Source organism: Chamaea fasciata, unplaced genomic scaffold (assembly GCF_029207755.1).
Source record: "Chamaea fasciata isolate MVZ Bird 193981 ecotype frontalis unplaced genomic scaffold, bChaFas1.0.hap1 SCAF_5, whole genome shotgun sequence".
Taxonomy (NCBI): domain Eukaryota; kingdom Metazoa; phylum Chordata; class Aves; order Passeriformes; family Sylviidae; genus Chamaea; species Chamaea fasciata.
Window position 1 is genome coordinate 21,974,923 of NW_027094090.1, and position 19,673 is coordinate 21,994,595.

The following is a 19,673-nucleotide window of genomic DNA, read 5'->3' on the forward strand; positions in this document are numbered from 1 at the left end:
CCAGATTGTAATAATGGAGGTACAAGGTTTAAAGTCAGTTGCTCCCAATAGGATTGTCTACTGCACCATGGAAGTGGAAGGGGGTGAAAAGCTTCAGACAGACCAAGCAGAAGCTTCCAGGCCACAGTAAGCCACTCTGCTCTTGCTGCATCAGTATCTCTTTTCTGTCATGGGCGAACTTGTCTGATTTTTTTTCAGTTTTTACAATTAGCTTAGTGCTTGGTTATGTGTATTTTTCCTGAGTAGTTATCTCAAATTCTTTCTGAGAAGTTAAAATACAAATAATACTTTTTAAGGGTGACGTAAGTAGGAAATCTGCATGCTGTCCAAATGAAAGCCATTGAATGTATGGGTGAGGAAAAGAACTAGAGACTGCATTCTCCAAAAATACAAACATCTTGATAGATGTTAGCCTGAGGTGATTTTAGGTATTCTAGGTTAATGTGTAGGTGGCCTTGTAGTGTGTGACTTGTACAATTGGAGGGAAATCAATACTCAGTAATCAGTCTTGACAAAACTTGCTCACCTGCTGAGCCTATTTCATTTTAAATTATAGGATCCACTTCTTTCAATTAATTTTTGATGGAGGCAGTCAGCAAACTCTCTTGGAGGGGGATAACATCATGCCATCTGTAGTTGAACCAGTTAGTGTAGCAGAGAGTAAGAAATTAAATTGGTTGATTTGTTTGACCTACACACTGTTTTCAGACACTTTTCACTCTGCCAAAATGTCATTTGGAATCTTTTGCAGATAACTTTCCAGACATTATGTTGGGGTTTTACTGGCACCATAGTGTGCCATGTGAAAGACAATTTAAAAAATTCATTTGTTACAATATGTGATAAAACATCTTCTATGGAATTGAGATGATAGTTTCTATTCCATTCAGACCACAAAAACAGATTTTTTTTAGGCAAAATTAGAAGCACAATTTTATCTGTCTCTTCTACGATTGGGACTAGAAGATTTAATTTGTTGGACTTTCTTCTAGCTGTGGCAACTTTCCTTGGCAAATAAGCCAGCAGCATATTCAAACAGCTTTGCAGAACACTAAGTATGTGGGACAAGATGTAAAATTCATTTGTCACAGTCCCTGGCTGTATTCCTTCTCCAGGGTATTGAAATGCTTATTCTTATCATTTCCATGTACTATGCAAGGGTCTTCTAAAATGAATGGTAATAAAAAAGACACACAGATGTACACATTGAAGCAAGGTCATAAGCGGATATTCAATATCACCTGCTTATTTGTTGACCTTTTGGGTTGTTTTCTGGTGGTTCAGGGTCCCATGAGACTCACTAGGCTTTTTCATGGAAGGCACATCTCCAAACTGTCCTTTGTCTTGCAGTTGCTCCCATGTCATTCCCTGCAACATGTGCCTACAGCCTTTGCCTGCTGATACACCCAAGGTTCTTGTTTCTTCTGGTGGTGTATTGCTCTTTTTCCTCACCCTTGAACTTGTTTGGGTCTGTTTTAAACTCTTGGTTAACCTCTGATATCATTGGTATGAGTCTTTAAATCACCTAGAATACACAAGGTTTTGAATTTTGGACAGGTTTATTTCCCTTTCAGAAAACAGTCTGTGGATGTTATGGGGTTTGTTTTCTCTAGCTATTTCCAGATTTGGTGAAAAAACCATGATAGGGACGGTTCCCAATCAGTTCACGGCTTACTTATTTCATACTGCAGGTTAAGATAAAGGTTGTAAAATCAGAAGTACATAGATGCATCAAGTAAAAATTAACAAGTGATTAATTGGTCTTCCTGCTTGTAAAAGTGGAATCTTTGTGAAAAAGAAGCTTCAGAAAAGATGGAGTCAATACAAGAACAACTTAAGTGTTTCTAGGAAAGGGTGTAATGTTAGGAACCTGCTCCAAGCTTGTAAACTGATTTAATGAACTTCTGGCTCAGAAGGTATGAGTTGATTGAATATGGGAGAAAGATTATGGGCTATTCCATCTAAATTATGTACAAACCAAAGTCATATGGGTTTATTTGGAAAAAAATTATGCATATTTAGAAGATGAATTTTTGAGAAATGCCCTGACCTGTAGTCTAGAAGCACATGAATGGGAGTTACTGGTGCTGTTGACCTGCTCTGCTGTAAAACAGTGTAACTTAAAGGGCCAAGGATTATAGAGCTCTGAAAAGTATCTAGTTCTTTTGCTCCTCTGAGTTGTGCTCTTTTCCATTTCTGGCAAGAGTAATTAGGAGACATTGGCATGCAGTATAATTATGAGTATTTAGAGACACAGCTTTTGAGCACAGATAGAGACCTCGTTTGAGGCAATAGGGGAGGATATTAAATTAGACAAGCATGAAATTAGCAAATTACCAGCAAACAGTAAGAAGATGGAGGAAGCTGCCTGTGGAAAGGGACATGCTTTCTTCCATAGTTTAGTTTTTCTGTTAGAGCCAAATCAGGTTTTCTTGGCAGGAGCAATATTGCTTTTATTGATTGGTGGTGGAGGCAACTAAGAGGGCTTAGCAGAGTTTAATCAGATATTATGCTGGTGGAAGAATGCTAGTGGGCAAGCACAGCTAGACCATCTCTTTCCTGATACAGAAAAAACAGCTGTCAAATGCCTGAGGCTACTGCCTGCCTATTTTGCCTGCTGCTGGAGTTGGCTTCTTATTGGTATAATTTTTGGTACTGTCTTTCTGATATGAAGAAAAAGTATCAGTGAGGCTGGAGGAGATCATAACTTCAGATTTTATGTAGGATGTGCAGCTAGAAAAGGGTACCAAAGCTCTCATACTAAGCATAGAATGAGACAGTGATGAAAAGTGAATGATTACCACCAGCCTGCTGTGGGAGACTGCTGGCAGAAGCTTCAAATCATGTGCTTGTCACACACATTTTTCTATAGTCAGTTTATCGTTTTGAACTGGTAGCTACATTTGTGGGAAAAAAAAAAAGTATAAAGAATTATTTATGCCTATTTTTTTCATCTCTGAAACATCAGTGTATGTAGTGCAATGCTACTACTCAGTCAGAAAATTCAAAAGCTTTGACAGTGAAAAGGAGAAAATAAGATACTCAGACGACTGTTTCAAAATGCCACTGCAAGTCACTGTGATCTTAGAGGAGAGATTGGAAACATGAGTCAAGTGCACACTTAATTCACAATTTATCCACTATTCCAAAATGCTGAATATTTTCTCAAGTATTTTTGTACATGCATATAAGTATTCTTCTAAATCCCTGAGTACCAATTTAAGAGTAATACAAAAACTAGAAACAATATTCATTCTTAAAGGGAAGATGCCTGATTAAAGTCCCTGGAAGCAGAGTTTTCATCAGTAATAAATATTTTCTGGTTTGTTAATGTATTTAAACCCTGCTTTCTTTCTCTTTGAATAATTACTTTGTGAGTTTATGTTTAAGTGCTTAATTTCCTTCTTTAGCAAGCTAAATGAAGTACTGCTTATAAATATCTTACTGAGGAACTAATGGTCATTCTAAAATGCAAATGATACAGAATAATGTAGTTTTACTGAGCTTATATCTTCAACAGTTTTACAAACAAATTAGTTACACAGATTCACGTGCAAATCCTATAAAATTTTTATAACCGCCTGTGAAATACTTCTTCATTCCTTCCAACTGTTTCCTGCCTTTTAGCCCTGCTGAAAATCCGTCCAACACAGCCTGTGACCTTTTCTACCAGAGATCAGTTAGCAGAGCCCTCAGAGGGTCCTTTTAGTTGTGTGAAGCTTTGCATAACTTTGTTGCTGTGCTGCCACAGGGGGTCATCTGCAGAAATCCAGTGCTAATTTCATTTTTCAAACATTACTGAACTGTCCTCATTTTTAGTCTTGTGGAGTCTGGTATCCAAATTTGTTTCTTATCCTTGATTTTTTATTCATTCTGATTATTAATTAATGTGTTGTCTTGAAAGTGTCATGTTTTAGGCATGTAAAATCTTGCACAAAAGTAAAATTTGGGTACATACTATCATTTAGTACTACACATGACATTTTCTTGTCACATACTTAAACAGTAGGAAAAGATCATATCTTGATGATGAGAAAACTTTAATAGAGACAGGACATTCTTCACGTGAACAAGACAAATAAGATGAACATATTTTACTGCCAGTGATTGTAGAATCTTATTAAAAGGGCTGTTATATGTTAGAAGTATGTGAAGAATGCATGATTAAATCTGACTAGAGAAGGCAGGGAATCTCGGTCAGTACTGCAAAAAAAAAAAAAAAGTAAATGCTGCTAACATTATTTTTATGCCATATTCTACCATCATTAATTCCATAAAGTATTTGAAATATGAGAACTTGTGCATACATAAACTGAAGAGTGCATAGAACAACTTCCATAGAGCAGTTTAAAAAAAGGAGAAAAAGGCCTAATTTCTAAAATTTAAAGCTTTCTTATATGACATGTGCTCTCATAAAATAAATAGTACCTTTTTAATACAATGTTTTGAGGATATGGCCTAAGACACCATTTCTGAAGGGAAAAAGAATAAATAACATTTATAATCTTTGACAATCATGTTCCAAACATCAAAAAGGTTTTTTTCTCTATCTTCATCGTAATCCCTGCAACTGTATAATTTTTTTCTTGATGAAGGGAAGCAAGGGGACAATAACACCTAAAGCTGTCACCTAACTTGTGATTGACAACACAGATATACAGTGTGTAAGGAAAAAGAAAGCACACCTACTCTTTTCCCACATGCTACTGCTCTCTGCCAGATACTTGTGCATAAATGAAGCTGGTTTCATTCAGTAATACTTTAATTATACTGTTTGTCTTCTGCAGTCATTCCTCATATTGTTTTTGTGTGCTGGAAATCATGTTCTTGCTTTTGCTCAAGAGAAAAAGTAGAATGAAAAAGTTGTACTTGCCACATATTGCTTTGATTCTTAAATAGAAAATGAGAGAATATACCAAGAAGAAAGGCAGGACAGAAACACAAGTTTTGGCTGATCAGAGAGGCAATAATCAAACTCTTCTGTTGCTGGCAAGTGGACTAACTCTCCTTACAGTGTGGGGGTTTTTCTGTTCTTTGTCTGGGTGCTTTTTTATTGAAATGAGTATATTTGCACATGGGATTTTTTACATGGGTCTAACAAGCCTGCATTTTCATAGTACCTGGTCCAACTGTGCTTAGCTTGCTGTTCATGTGCTTCCTATTGTATCTTCTGAGGATAAATACTCTTTAGGATTTAGGTTCTTGATTAGGGTTTTTTACTTTCTCCTGTTCTTTAAACTGTTTATTACCTCTGACAGATTTTTAGTTGCAGCAAGGTGCTGCAAAATCCAGTGTTGATCTCACAGATCAACACTACAAAGTAGTTCACCCTACTTTTGGCATACAGAGTTATTTTCTTTAATTTGTAAATACATTTTAGGCAACATTTACAAAAGTGAGGTTGTATGTCAGAGAACCTCTGTGCATTTTTAGTAAGATCATTTCACAGGCTAAAGTCTGAGAGACATAATTTTGCTGATGTATACAATGCTGAAAACTTGGTGAAGATGAGCATGATCCTTTAATAGTAGTTTGGAATTTCAGAGGGACAAGTGGGGATCATGACAGAAAACAAAGTGTGTCTGCTTCCATAAACTGGGCTTGACTGAGTTGAGTAATGATGGTTATAATTTTCACTAAGATTCACCTTTATATCTCTAAAGGATAAATTCCATCATTGTTTTCATCTTTTTATATGACAGTATGTGTTTCTTTTTGGAGCAATTCCCAAAATAGGGTGGAAGAAAGAATCTTTCAAAAAATTGTGTGTATTTATTAAATACCATATGTGTTTGTTATCCAGCTGTTAAGAGGAAGAAAAGGAAATTAACAGTAGGAATTTTTCTAGTGTTTCCTTGGTTCCGCAGAGGAAATGATGAAGAAGAAAAAGAATACATATTTATGTCAGTGTGTCTTCTGGATTAATGATGGAAGAGTTTCACAAAAGAAATATGGATTCAGCTGAAAATACACTTGATAGTTTTATTCATTTGCTGCCTTGGTTCTATGATCTGTCATTGATTACTATTTTATATTGTAGAAGAAATGTTTCATCTGTCTTATTGCAGAGAAATATGAATTATAAACAGACACTTTAATATTAAAAGACATTTGAAACTCCACTGGATAATAACCTGAGCAATTTAATTTTAACTGTTCTTGCTCTGCACAGGGTTTGAACAGGTGACCTCCAGAGGTTTCTTTCTGCCTAAAGGGCAGGGTAGCGTGGACAGCTGATAATTCTATGATTGACTCACAAAATATTCTAAATCTGTCTAAGGGACTTGTGAAGGCCACAACTGTTAGAAGGGAATATTCAGTTTTCAGATAAAGAAAGCATAGTGTGGAAGAAATTGGGATGAAAGGGGATAATTAAGGTTGGTTGTATTCGCTGCTCTATTTGAAGAGTTAACAATAAACATAATCCTTATGCCACCAAGGCACGCATTAGGATATATAATATATCTACCCTATATAATATATATAGTATGTAGAGAGAGTATTAACCCTCCTCACGTAGAGGCCCCACTGGAAAGAATAGCTCTGTATCGGTCTTCTTTTAAAATGTAGTATTACATTAAATGTCTCTTGCAAGACAGATACCAGTTTTCTTTCAGTGCATTTTGGAAATCTTTGGGTTTGAAGATACATGTCCCACCCATGCCTTTTATCATAACAACGCTTGGAGGAAGCCTATTTACACACTGCTTAATGCACAGGTTGTATATGTTTCCATTCTCATTCCCACGGGATCTTCAACAAATGCAAATAATATCTTGCAGACAGAGACAGGTTTTCTATAACGTTGTGCTAAAGCATGTGCAGATGTGTGATCCAGCTTAAAACTGGAAGGTCTTTAATTATGTATAGCATGGTGAAGCCAAAGCTAGTTTAATCTTGCTTATAAACAAAATGGTTTTGATCAGGCTAACCCTTATTCTGGTGTATCTACCTGGTCTCTGGCTGGGTCAAACAGAAGGCAAAGGCAGCCTGTAAAGTATCATCTAGAGGGATGTGTCCTGTCAAAGAAAAAGGTGGGATTGAGAAGGATTACTTTAAATTTTACCTCCCATCTCCTCCTGGAATACTTCAGTACAGTGAAATTGAAATTTGTGTTTCAGAGTGGTCTGCACCTGTCTTATCTTGGAAAAGTTTAATTATTGTTAGTGGGCAATAGTTGACATGAAAACAATTCCTTTGGATTCTTCTTAAATTTTGATATGAGTTAAATGTCCGATTTTACGTTTTAAAAATATCCTATTGTATCTCGATTTGAAGAGACCTTTCAAAAATTTGCTTGTGTGTCTTGTAAGCAGTATGACACAGGTGCATTCAGATTAATTGCTTAAAATTTTACTAGATACATGTTTGAATAGAACCCATTTTACAGCCTAATTTATTTTAGGATTATTGTTGTGGGTAAAGAGAAATCTTGAGAAAAAGGATTTGAAAGAAAAAAGTTTCTGCTTTTGGATCCCATTCAGTTTAAGAATACTTTATACGTCTCAAATGCTCATGACATTCAGAAAACTGTTTTTCATCCCACTATGGGCAGACTCTTCTTTGCTGTCACTGTGTTATGATGTGCATTGCTCCTCAGAAACGTTGAGAGGTCTAGTACTTTTAGAATACCGAATAGTCCACTCAACAGATGAATAAAATGTATTTATAGATCCTGAAATTTCTTAATAACTATACATCATTTAAGATGTGAGTCTACAGGTTAATGTGCCAATTTGAAAGCAATACCAGTGAATGGACAGAGTAGGAGGACAGCAAAAACAAAGGCAGTGTAGCGTGGACAGCTGATAAGAGCAGTACAAGTCAGAAAGAGCAGTAAAAGGAGTTTCAGAATAAAACGCACCAATTGGTCTTATGGCAACTGACATTTTCTGATTTGATTCCTGGCTCTTTTATGATAGACTCTGCACGCTCAGGTAGGTCAGCCTAATTTGTGATTTGTTTTCCCACATCTTTAGACTGATATGACGGCATCTACCTGCTTCATCAAAGTACTGTGAGTTTATCAATGTTTGTACAATACGTTGAAGGTTTAAAGTGTCACAGAGTACACTGTACAAACACAGAGTAATGTGAAGTAAATAGGAATTGCAACTTTTAACAGTGTTGTGATGGATTAATAATTATCTCTTTGGAGGATATGAAATAAATATGCATATAGAAATTTCGAGAGTGTAAATCATCGTCTCTTGCCCTTATGCCCATCACCAGTCTCTAGGTGGGTTTGAACTGTGGCGGGAAACAGGAGGTAATGCCTCTCATGAATTGTTCCCTTAGTATGTACCAGTGGTTGCCAGTGCCTGGCAGTGTGTCAGTCTAGATACATACCCATGAAAATTTTCACCTTGGCTTGCTTGGTTGCCTGTATTGAAAGTGAGATGGGAAAGCAAGACTAATAATTTATTCATACTGTTTTATGTTTGTAATGACAATACTTGTCATAATAGCATTCTGTACTGTTAGAGTGCACTTTTCTTCTTTTCAGTGTAGGAAGCCTAAATGAGTGTTTTGACTTAGTTGCTTATTATTCACTGAACCCCTCTTCTGATTTGCCTTTCTGGTTTCTATTAGATACATTTCTGTTTGAAAGAAGAACTAGTCACAGTTTTGTTGTGATTTTTTTTACAAGTCATTTTTTTCATATATTAATAATTTTTATGCTTAAAAATAAATATATGATTGTGCATAGATCATTATTAACTCTCAGATAAACAGTAATTTTGAGCTCTCTTAATTCCTTTATTTAAAACAGTTGTTATTTTACCAAAAGGAAATCCTGAAAAAAAAATCTGCATATTAACAGGTTATTCTTTTCTCATTTCATATAAGTCTAATTGTATAAAGGAGCTTTACAATAGAGCATATCCAGTAAAACACTGCATCCTTGCTCCTGCTGAAAGAGCAATTTGGATCTTTCTGTTCCTTGAGGAAAAAAGTTCCAAGGAGGGATTCCCAGTGTTTTGTAACAATCACCCTAAAATGCTTAATTTTGCTGCTGAATCCACAGAAAAAATTACCCAAACATTTACTTTTTTTTGAGTGGCTACACTAGATAGTGACTCAACAATGCATTCAGGAATTGAATGATGGGCTGCTTAGTGTGTGCAGCTGCAGGAGCTGAACACAAATTTTCTGGAAGGGAAGAGGTGGTTTGTTAATCTGCATTTTCAAACCATTAGTGTCCTGGGTCAAAAGTTCCCATATAGACAAAAATAAATGATAAATGGTAAAAGACAGTAGTGTAGACTCTGCCTAGGTGGAATCAAAGGTGACCTTTAAAAGTAATTGTGTGACTTTCCATGCTTATACCAAGGCTTACCTTTTTGCTGTACTTTCCCTTCCCCCTGTCATTCACCTCTGCAGAACAATTTATTTTTCTCCTATCTACATTTTGTAGCTTAAGGAACACTTTGATAGGAACCTCAGGGTTAAAACCATTACCATTGTCATGCTCCTTCAATAGCTGACAGCCCATAAGATAGTAGCTAAATAGAGAAAGTATTTGTGCAAAGTATCAGTGTTTCTTTGATAGGGATTGTAAAACAATGAATCTGTAGTTCTCCTCAAGATTTGCCCTTAAAATAGTGGAATCGCAGTAACACAGGGAAGAACAGAGTCACAGAAGGTTAGATGAGGTCAGTAATAAAAGGCCAAGACACATGGCTCCCTCATGGTCCAGTTTGCCTGAGCGTGGGGCTTGTCTGTGCTTCTACTGTGAAAAGATGTTATGATTTTTTTAGAACTTTCCTTATGCCTTGCTTTTCAGCTGCAGCTTAATGTGCTTGCTCTGAGCGAGGAAATTATGCTCCTTGTTCTTCCATTAAAATAAATGAGTAATTTTAAAATAGAGAAATAAAAAATATTTTCCAGGGAAAACATTTACAATGTAAATCCCACTATAAGCGTCATAGAAAGGTACAAGCATACCAGCTCTTTCCCTTGTGGTTACAAACAGTAATTCCAGGCTGACTGATATACTGGAGAATGGATACATAAATAAATCAATGTGTGTGTGTATATATATATATATATATATATATATATATATATATATATATATATATATATATATATATATACACACGTATGTATGTCTGTAAAAATAGTGGTTGTAATGTTGCATATAATAATCTTTACCCTATTAAATCCTTAGTGCTGCACAAAAAACTTCTGTTGCATGTGCAGTACCTTTCAATATCCTTTTTCAAAGGGAGAAGCTGCAATGTTAATATTATTTTGTATGGTGGTCATAAGAAAAAATAAACATGCTTTTGGGCTGTATGAGACAGCTGTTAGAGTTAAATATATGATTTCTAGTGTAGCATCCTGGTGTCAATCATTAACAAATGAATGAGTATTTTTGTGCTCAGAAGAGAAAATGAAATTCTTATGATATTTTTCCAAGTATCAGCAGGGAAGAACTAGTAGCAATTAGCACCAACTACTACTCTCTTTAGGAGTCTCAGTAAAAACACCAAAATCAGATAAGTATGGATTTAACTCTGTTTCTATTTGGGTGAGTGGAGCCTCTTTGTCAAATTACAGATTTATTGTCAGATGGCTGTGGGGTGACTTGCACTGCTGGTACAGAGCCTGGCTCGCTGTCTCACATTTGCTCTGTATCTGTGCAGTTGGACATAGTAATATGCAACACTTCATAAATTCCACACTCACACAATCCTTCACTAACAACAGAAGGTTTGTCAGACCTGGATTTGAAGTGTTTTAATGTGTCAATGTACTTGGATCTGTCAGGAGGTGCTGAGCTTCCTCTGACCTTTAGTTTCCTGGCATTTTATCTCACAACTTGCACTGTGAGTATGGTTTCTAACCTGAGGGTTGTAGATACCTGTTTTTATACAGTTAAAGCTTGTTTCTAAACAAAGTAGAAACAGCAGCGTTGATACAGGTTCTTGACATAATTCAAACACAAAGATATGGCAAAGACCTCAACATACAGTTTCCAGTCCATCTCCAAGATGTGCAATGTGCAAAGATGAAGTGCTGGTAAATCTCTTACTCCTGTGGAGCAGTAAGATGCCTAACAAACTGGCTTGGGTGGGTCTTCCTGCTCGTTCCAGCTCTGTCCACATCCCTGTTTGGAGAGCAAATAAGAAAACTCTTCGAGTTGGCCTCTTAAGGTAATTAATAGTTAAGAAGCACATTGAGGTTATGCAGAAGACTTAAACCCAGAATCAAACCCAGAAAGATGCAGAAGATGGCACCAAGGAGACCAATACACTCCAGTTATGGCTTCAAAAATGATATTTCCATATTGCTAGCGGCAAAAAATGGTGTAAAAAATTTGTAGAATTGGTGTTTTATCAGAAATTAAGTATTCCAATAAATAGGGCTAAAATAAAATTTCTAGATCTTTGCTTAGAATAATAAATTTTGTTACATTCCCTCCCATGATCTCATAAAAAAGTTTTGACTAACAGAGACCATGAGTTAAATGGAAAATCTGAGAGAGAAATTTGCTGCTGTTTCCAGTGTGTGAAATGTGTTCCAAACTGAAGTAGAAAAATAAATTCGCTTAGAGGGGTTTCTGTGACACAGTGATAAATCTTTAGCTGAAATAAATGTTCATCTTCTTGCTGGCAGTAGGTACTTTTGCAGTGAAGGGAAATAAACTTTAGCAATATATTTTGTCTCTAATTACTATATCAGCCCACGTACCTGTGACAGCAGCAGAGAAATATGGTGAAAAGACTGTGGCCTATGGAAGATGAACAAACATCAAATCACTGCAGTTTCTATAGTAGAAAGAATGAATAGGTAAAAGCAAAAAAATTATTTAAACAAAAGAAAATTATATGGCGAAATGAGAGCCTGAAGAGGCGGAATTAGGATTTTTTTCAGACTTAAAGTTGGTAGTTTTAGAGGTATCCAGTATGCTACATGGGCTGCAGCTAACAGTGCTGTGAGCTCACTGCAGCAGTTAGTGTTGAAATTATTGTTACTTTCAGCAGCTCATCTAGCAAGATTTAAGCAAACAAACAAACAAACATACTATAATGGTAGTTATTTAATATAAATATTGCATGAGATCCATACTTATTTTGTCTAAAATTTTGCACTTCCCATCTGGACACTTTCTGCACCAAAACTGTTCACATTAACAAAAATCATTGGACTAATACTCAAAAACTAGTGCCTCCTCCAAAGGTGTGGAAATGGTTGATTTTTTTGTTTCCATTGCTTGCATACATTTGCTAGTTAAAACATATGCTATTACAAACATGAAGCATTGCATTTTTCTTTGTAGTTAAGATTTACTAAGGATACACTCTTTCTAAATATCAATTTCATAAGATAGATTAATTAATTTGCTTGTTCTTTCTTCTCATCCTTTCTTCCATCCTTCATTCAGGAGCTCCATAGCAGAGCAAACTTTCAGTAAATTATCTGCAATATACGTTGAGTCGAACAAGATCAAAATGACACAAAGGAATTGCTTCTCTTTTCACAGAAAGCCAGGTTTCAACCTACAGGTTCACCTGTATGAAAAATAAAAGTCAACTGTAAGATTTATTTTCATGCAGAAAATATTTCAGGTTTTGATGTTGAAAGTTCAAATATAAAGAAAGCGGCTTTTCTTTATTTAGCATTGAGATTCTGGAGACCACATTGTTAGTTCCTATTTAAAACAGAAAGTAGTTCAATTAAAAAATTTGAAAGTTTTTGTCTTATGAATAATGTGAACAATCTTTTGGATGGTGTTTGACTTTGATATCTGTGGTTCAGAAAAAAAATCCTTTTTTGAAAGTACGGTATTTTCTTCAGGAAAAATATCAGGTTGCAAACCCAAACTTAAAAGAAAAACATTGATTTTTATGGCCTATACGTAGAAGCTTAGCTTTTAAACTAAAATGAAATGTTCTGCTAAAATATTCGCTCCAAAGAGATTAAGCAAATGCAAGAACCAGAAATATTAATGCTTTAATTGGTGTCAAAAAATGCATTTGACAGACAACAAATGTGTTTTGGAAGAAAATAATTAAACTTTTGAGAAACAAAGTGGATGTAATTATACTGGCACATAAAATCTATAAGCTGAGATAAGAAATCAGAGTAATGGTGATCAAGATTTTCATCATGATAATTACTATTCAGGTATTGATTTCATGAATTATTGGGTATTCTCCTAACCTATTTTCACCATTAGATTCACCGTCTCTTTGAACAGATATATAGATCTAGAATAAATATCCAAAAGTATGGAAAAAATTGATTTTTCCAGTGGAATTTTACAATTGGAATAACAAGTGATTCAGTAAAATCTTATTTATTGGCTAGGAAAACTATATTTAAAATCTTGGCATTATAGGTAAGATTGATGCAATTTAATTACACAGTTCTTAGTCACATCTGATGATAGGACAGTACCTTATTCAAAGTTATTGTCTGCGTGTACACTGTAATAAATATTGAATTCATCTGTATGATGAAAATCTGATATCATTTTTATACTCTTTTATACAGAAGCTGAAAGTGTAATATCCAATTTGGTTAAAATGAAGTATTATTCATAAACAGGAAGAATAAAAAAAATTACTGACTTGTTGACTGGAGTCTGACCAGGTGTCATAAAAGAAATAGCCAGGCAAAAAATAAAGTTGAAGTCTGGCAAATTTTGAGCATCTATATAATTTCAAAACAGTAAAGAGTATGTCGAAGTAGGCTAGCTTATGTACATCTGCATGCTTTACTCAATCTTTCTTTTACTTTGGGTCATCCTTAGTAAATACTGTGTTCCTGGTATCTTGTTACATTCATGGCACCATCTTTAAAGATCAGAATTTCTAACAGAACTGAAGTTTATTAGGAGGTGTTGACAGTGCAAACTACAGCCAAAAAGGCCATTCTTATTGCTACACCTCATTTCATACCAACAAAGCATAAAAATGCAAATTGCGAATTGTTATTATCTTGAACATCCATACAGGTTAGAATACAAGCTGTAGTTTGGATTAGGCTGTCATTTCTGACTTCTCCTTCAGTTCTTGTGTGATATATTAATAGTATACATAATAATACAATAATAGGCTTTTAAATGTACAGCATATAGATGAGCTCAATCTATCTAGATAAAGTCAGGTGCCTGGAGTATTGGGTCTCTTATGTTCTTTCTTGGAAGGAGTAAACTAAAATGAACATGATACCACTATTTTGGCTGCTGATTTCAATGAATTGATATCTCTGCAAAAACATGAAGCTTCAAAGAACCAGAACTTGTGTTCTAGTAATACACAAGGAACAAAAAGATGAACTATGTGTACTTTGCTGTTATATTGACAGTTGATAGGAACATCAGATTTCCACAAGTAAGTGTGATAGTAGAGGACAGAATCTTGGATTTGCCTTTTCTAACAGAACGTGATTTCTCATGATGTTAGTAAGATTTTACTGAATCACTTGTTATTCCAATTGTAAAATTCCACTGGAGAAATCAAATTTTCCATACTTTTGGGTATTTATTCTTGATCTATATATCTGTTCAAAGAGATGGTGAGTCTAATGGTGAAAATAGGTTAGGAGAATACCCAATAATTCATGAAATCAATACCTGAATAGTAATTATCATGATGAAAATCTTGATCACCATTACTTTGATTTCTTATCTCAGCTTATAGATTTTATGTGCTAGTATAATTACATCCACTTTGTTTCTCAAAAGTTTGATTATTTTCTTCCAAAACACATTTGTTGTCTGTCAAATGCATTTTTGACACCTGTTAAAACATTAATATTTCTGGTTCTTGCATTTGCTTGTGTAATATATCCTTTTATAGAGCATACTCTTAAGATCATCTGGGTTTGTTTTTTTATTATTTTATTAGTTTCTGATAATTGTAATATGTCACAGAATGGAAAAAAAGCAGGAGAAACTGGAGCTTGCTTACTTTTCAATTTATTTGTACCTAGTAGCATAATCGCAATCAGTTTAATCAATGCAATGAGCTCCATGTCGTTGTCCAGGAATATGGAATAGATCATTGAAGGAAGTTGCAACCTAAATTGTATAACTTTTGTTTTTTGTACCACTGGCACACAGACAGGAGGGGGGAAGGTTGGCAAACCAAGTGTCTTAACTGAGATAAGAGATTAATGACTAGAAGTCTGTATGCCTAATTAAGGTTCTCTAAAATCATGTAGCCGTGTGGCAGTAATTATTTTGCAGAGCTCTAGTCACTCTGATAATATTTTTTTCCTAATATTTGCATTTGCATTTACATTTTTCCTACATTTTCATACTAAGTTGTAAAATATATATAATATAAAAGATGAGATTTTCTCTGCCTAAGTCTCCCAATTTATTTGTGCTGTGGTTGCCTGAAGTGAATTGAGATATGATTCTTTGCTAAATTAATTTGACTTGTATGCAGAATATAGTGAATATGTTTCATAGAAAATAGATCTCTCTTTATTTGCATTCTTGCTTGGTTCTTTTTTCTGTATGAATATATAATTTCTGTTCTTTGAGTTTTGCCATTAAAAAAATTTGGATTGATATTTTATGACAAAAGTCATTCAGAAAAGCCCTGATTTGTTTTATTGCAGACAAAAGCCATTTTTTCTATGTAGTTATTTGATCTTGGATGTTCAAAAATGTACTTCCCTTTTCTTTTCCACCCTTCTCTTCCTAAAGCTTGAAAATTAAGTTCTAAGTGTGCATTGGTAAATATTCTGCAGAAAAGATTAGAGTCCTATCATGCTCAGGCCTGTGCTCAGCCTCAGTTAAATTTTGTTGTTTTGTTTGTTGCAGATGGGGAACCCAAGGGGATTTCACCACTACTCACCCTCGGCCTGTTGTCAAAGTAAAACTCTTTACAGAAAGCACAGGGGTGCTGGCACTTGAAGATAAAGAACTGGGAAGAGTGAGTATTATGTGCAGAGAAGAGAAATATGTGAGAAATGATGGGCAGAAGTGTGAATATTGATAAAATGTGCCGTAAAATGGTATAAGGCCTTCAGTACCTGCCTGCTCTGCTGTGGCCCTACCAAACAGTGCTTTTTTTTATAAGGGTGACTTTTACTAGTGTTCAAAACATGGTAGGTTGACTTCAATTACCTTTCAGAAACTTATGTTTCAGGTATCCATGGTGGTTCTCTTTGTTATGTTTAAAAGATTAATTTGTATGTGACATATCAGTGCTGTTGACTATCCAAATTTGGAGTGGAAGGGAGAGAGGTAAGACTTGAGATGTAATAAATGTAGCAAACAATGGGGGAAAGGAAAGGAAGGACTTAAGTGGTAGAAGGATGGAGCAGAAGGGGAGAGGAGAGGGATAATATAAGAAAGTAAGATAAGAGCTTATTCTTGTACTCCATTAACTTTTCCTCCGTTTTTGTGTTTTCCCTGTCTTGACAGGATAATCTGATACTGGCTCAGTTAGTGAGAGGATGGTGCTAATAATGCCAAGGTCATGAGTTCAATCGCCATATGGGCCATCCACTTAATATCTGGACTCAATGATCCTTCTGGGTCCCTTCCAACTGAGACTAGTCTGTAAATCCTATAAATTTATTCTTCTTAGGCTAAAATCAAGAGCTAGAAAGTGCAATGTATTATAGAAAGAAGAGGGATGGGTGAATGAGGCAGAGAGGGTCTGCAAATCTCCTCCTCTTCTCCTGTTGAAATTTTTCCCTCTGACATGTAGCACGTGGAAGATAGCTTACATTTTAATGCTCAGTTCTACAATCAGAGTCCTGGCTGTTTCTCATTCAAGCAAGCACAATTTGTTGGAAAGAGCAGGGCTCTTCCTCACGTTGTGTCCTCTGAGCACAACTGGTTACGGAAAGACATGTTCTCTCACACACTGTGTCACTTGTTAAGGTCAGGACTGTATCTTCAGGATGACTTCTTCTTGACTCCTCTCATATCCTTCTAAGGGGCTTCCTAGGTCACTTGGTCAAGGTGTAGGAGGGTTCTTCATGGGGAAGTTTCCCACAGAGCACCCTGGCAAGAGTCAGGCAGGCAGAGTGACAGGTACAAAAGAGCCACAGGTGTGAAACTGAGCAAAGCAGAATCACCAGTACCTGGATTCAGAATGATGTGGAATAGCAAATAGGAGTACCCAAGAGATGACTGGATGCTGCTTTTCTATTTTATAATATATACTGCAACGATGTGGTTAACTGAAAGGAAGCAATACTTGCAGTGTTAATTGTCTGATATGGCTGTCTTCCTCCAAAAACACCAGTTGTGAATCCCAAGAGAGGATTTTGCCTGCTTCGGGATGTTCTTCTGGCTTCCTGCTGACCACTTTCAATCAAAACTAAATCTTAACCTTTATTGTCTCTTCTTCACAAGGTGAAGAAGAGTTGTACAAATTCAGATTTTCACTGAAATTTAAAACAGAGAGGTGTGCTGCACAAAAGGGGAAAGGATGTTATTTGGATTTAGGTTCTGCAGAACATAAGCTTTTGGAGTGGTCTGTGTCTGTGTTTGTGCAGACCTCTACATACAGTGAATTGAACCCCTGACTATAACTTCTAGAAGGTGAAGCAGGCTGCATCTTTATTCTAATGAGAAAATGTTAAGAACTTACTTCAGTCAAATATCTTTGAAATTTGTGGTACAGATTTTGTGACTGATACTGATCCGGCCACTTGAATAATTTCTGTATGTGCACACAGAAGGCAGAATGTATGTTTGCATTTCTATGTGCAACAGCTGAGAAAGTGTGAAGAAGCCTTCTGAGTTTGGTGTAACTTTTTCTGGAAAATCAGCCTGGTGCTTTCTGAAACACAGGGATCTCACACCACTTTTGCTTGTTCAGTACTTTGTGTGTAAAGATGTTCAAACCTAGTAATTCAAAGTGACAGCCCTTGTGCATGCTTAGCACACTTGTGGATACAATGTGAGAGCAGCAGGTGGTGTTTGATTGCTGATACTTTTTGAATGTAAGAATATTTCAGCCTTGTTGCTCTGACTATTCAATTAAAAGAGAACTATTGTCTCACAGCCTGCTTGTCACAGTCAGCTGCAACCAGCAATAATTAGCTGTGCAGCTATGCTTTTTGTTTTGTTTTGTTTTGTTTTCCTTTAGTGCTGTTTCTCTGTGTTTGATTTAAAATTATAAAATAGCAGTACTGGCTAGGTACCTATACTTTCACAGGATTAATAGGTTTCTGAATGTTGACTGCACTGGGCATGTTGTTTATCTTCTGTGCCACATTCAAAGAGCCCCTGAACAGGGACAGTTTCATTCTGTGACTGTTAATTTAAAGCCTGCCATCCTGGGGATTGTGTTTTTCCATCGCACTTTGAAATTACTGTGGTTTCTCAGGCCTGAGTTCTTCTGTCTTTCTTTTTTAAGTTTGGAAAATTACAAGAGATTGCTTCCACTCCTGCTCTGTCTCTTGCCCTGCAAGCAGCCTGCCTGTCAGCACTCCATGGTGCCTGAGTGTTATTGTTTCCATTTTAACAGGGGGGTTCTCAGTAGCTTCTTTGAGAGTTCCTCTCATTGAAAATGCTTGAGATACTTTGCATTCAGGCTTTGTCTCTCTCAGATGTGGGGGAGAGGCTCTCTGGGAAGGACTCAAAGACTACTTTTATCAATTGCTAAGACCTGCTAGGGTAAGTGTTCAGCCAGCACCGTCAACAGAGGTTGATTGTATAAATTGTGAAGTCTTCCCAGTCCTTTTTCATCAGCAGTATTCTAGATAGCTCTCTCACCATGTGCCTATTCTGTTTCTCTCTTATTTTTTGTTTCTTTTTAACCACCTTTTACCCAAAGCCTTGTCTCGGTGTTTCAGGTGTAACACAATCATAGCCAAAAAGTAAGAGATCACTCTATAGGTGAGATGATACAGCTTGCATAGTAAAAACCATGAACTCCTTTGGTGATCTTATTAACCCATTCTTTAGTGGTTCCCAAGGTGATAACTTTTCTAAGGGAATTACTCTAAAGAGAGACATCTCCTTTTCCCCTTTCTACCTCCAATTTTTAGCCTCTTCTTGAGCTTCTTTTTTCTTCATCTGCCTGGCAGCAGGGTGTCATGACTTAATGCTCAGGGAAGGTGAGTGCAGTGCTGTGCTTGGCAAGCTGCTGCTAGGGCATTCGACCGAACTTCTTGTCACACTGACAGCAGCTTCTGGCATTCTGACGTCAGCCAGTCTTTGACCAAGGGGCTGACGTAACACAAAACAGCTCCAAACTTTTAAGTTAGGGCAGAAGGTATCTTGAGGAGAGTCAGTAGACATTTCTGTCAAAACCAGGTGCCCCACAAGTAAGGCTGGGGCCAGAGTTACACAAACATAACATCGAAGGTTTTCTTTAGTCATCTATTTCAAATCCCAAACCAGCTTCAGTAATTTTTGTTCTACAACTATTTTCAAATCAGTGAAAAAGCATATTTAACTAGGATATTTTCCTCTGGTATTTGTTCAGAGGATGACCAGCAGCATAAATTTGCATGTGCCCAATAATAATGGGTACTTGCTTCATAACTTAAATTTTGCCTATCCTCTCTGCTTGCAATGGCATCTTTTCAAATCGCTGCATTTTAAAACATGAAAGAAAATCTTTATAATGTATTAATTAGTCCTGTTGCAAGATGAAAGCTTCAAAAAATACAGCTGATGGATTGTGTGATCTTATGTGTTGGGCAACTTGCTGTTTTTGATGGATTTAAATAATCAC

General features: G+C 36.1%; 1 protein-coding gene across 10 annotated transcripts in view; it reads left to right on the forward strand.

Annotated features, from left to right (window-relative positions):
• Window positions 1–19,673, forward strand: part of CADPS2 (calcium dependent secretion activator 2) — a 285,396-nt gene that overhangs the window by 122,992 nt on the left and 142,731 nt on the right. For all 10 annotated transcript variants that reach the window (XR_010720761.1, XM_066183008.1, XM_066183000.1 and 7 more), the window contains 2 exons: window positions 5–126; window positions 15,791–15,902. Coding sequence is in view for 9 of the 10 variants with exons in the window: in XM_066183008.1 (XP_066039105.1) it covers window positions 5–126; window positions 15,791–15,902 (234 nt within the window). In the remaining variant the exon portion in view is untranslated. The remainder of the gene's footprint in view (window positions 1–4; window positions 127–15,790; window positions 15,903–19,673) is intronic.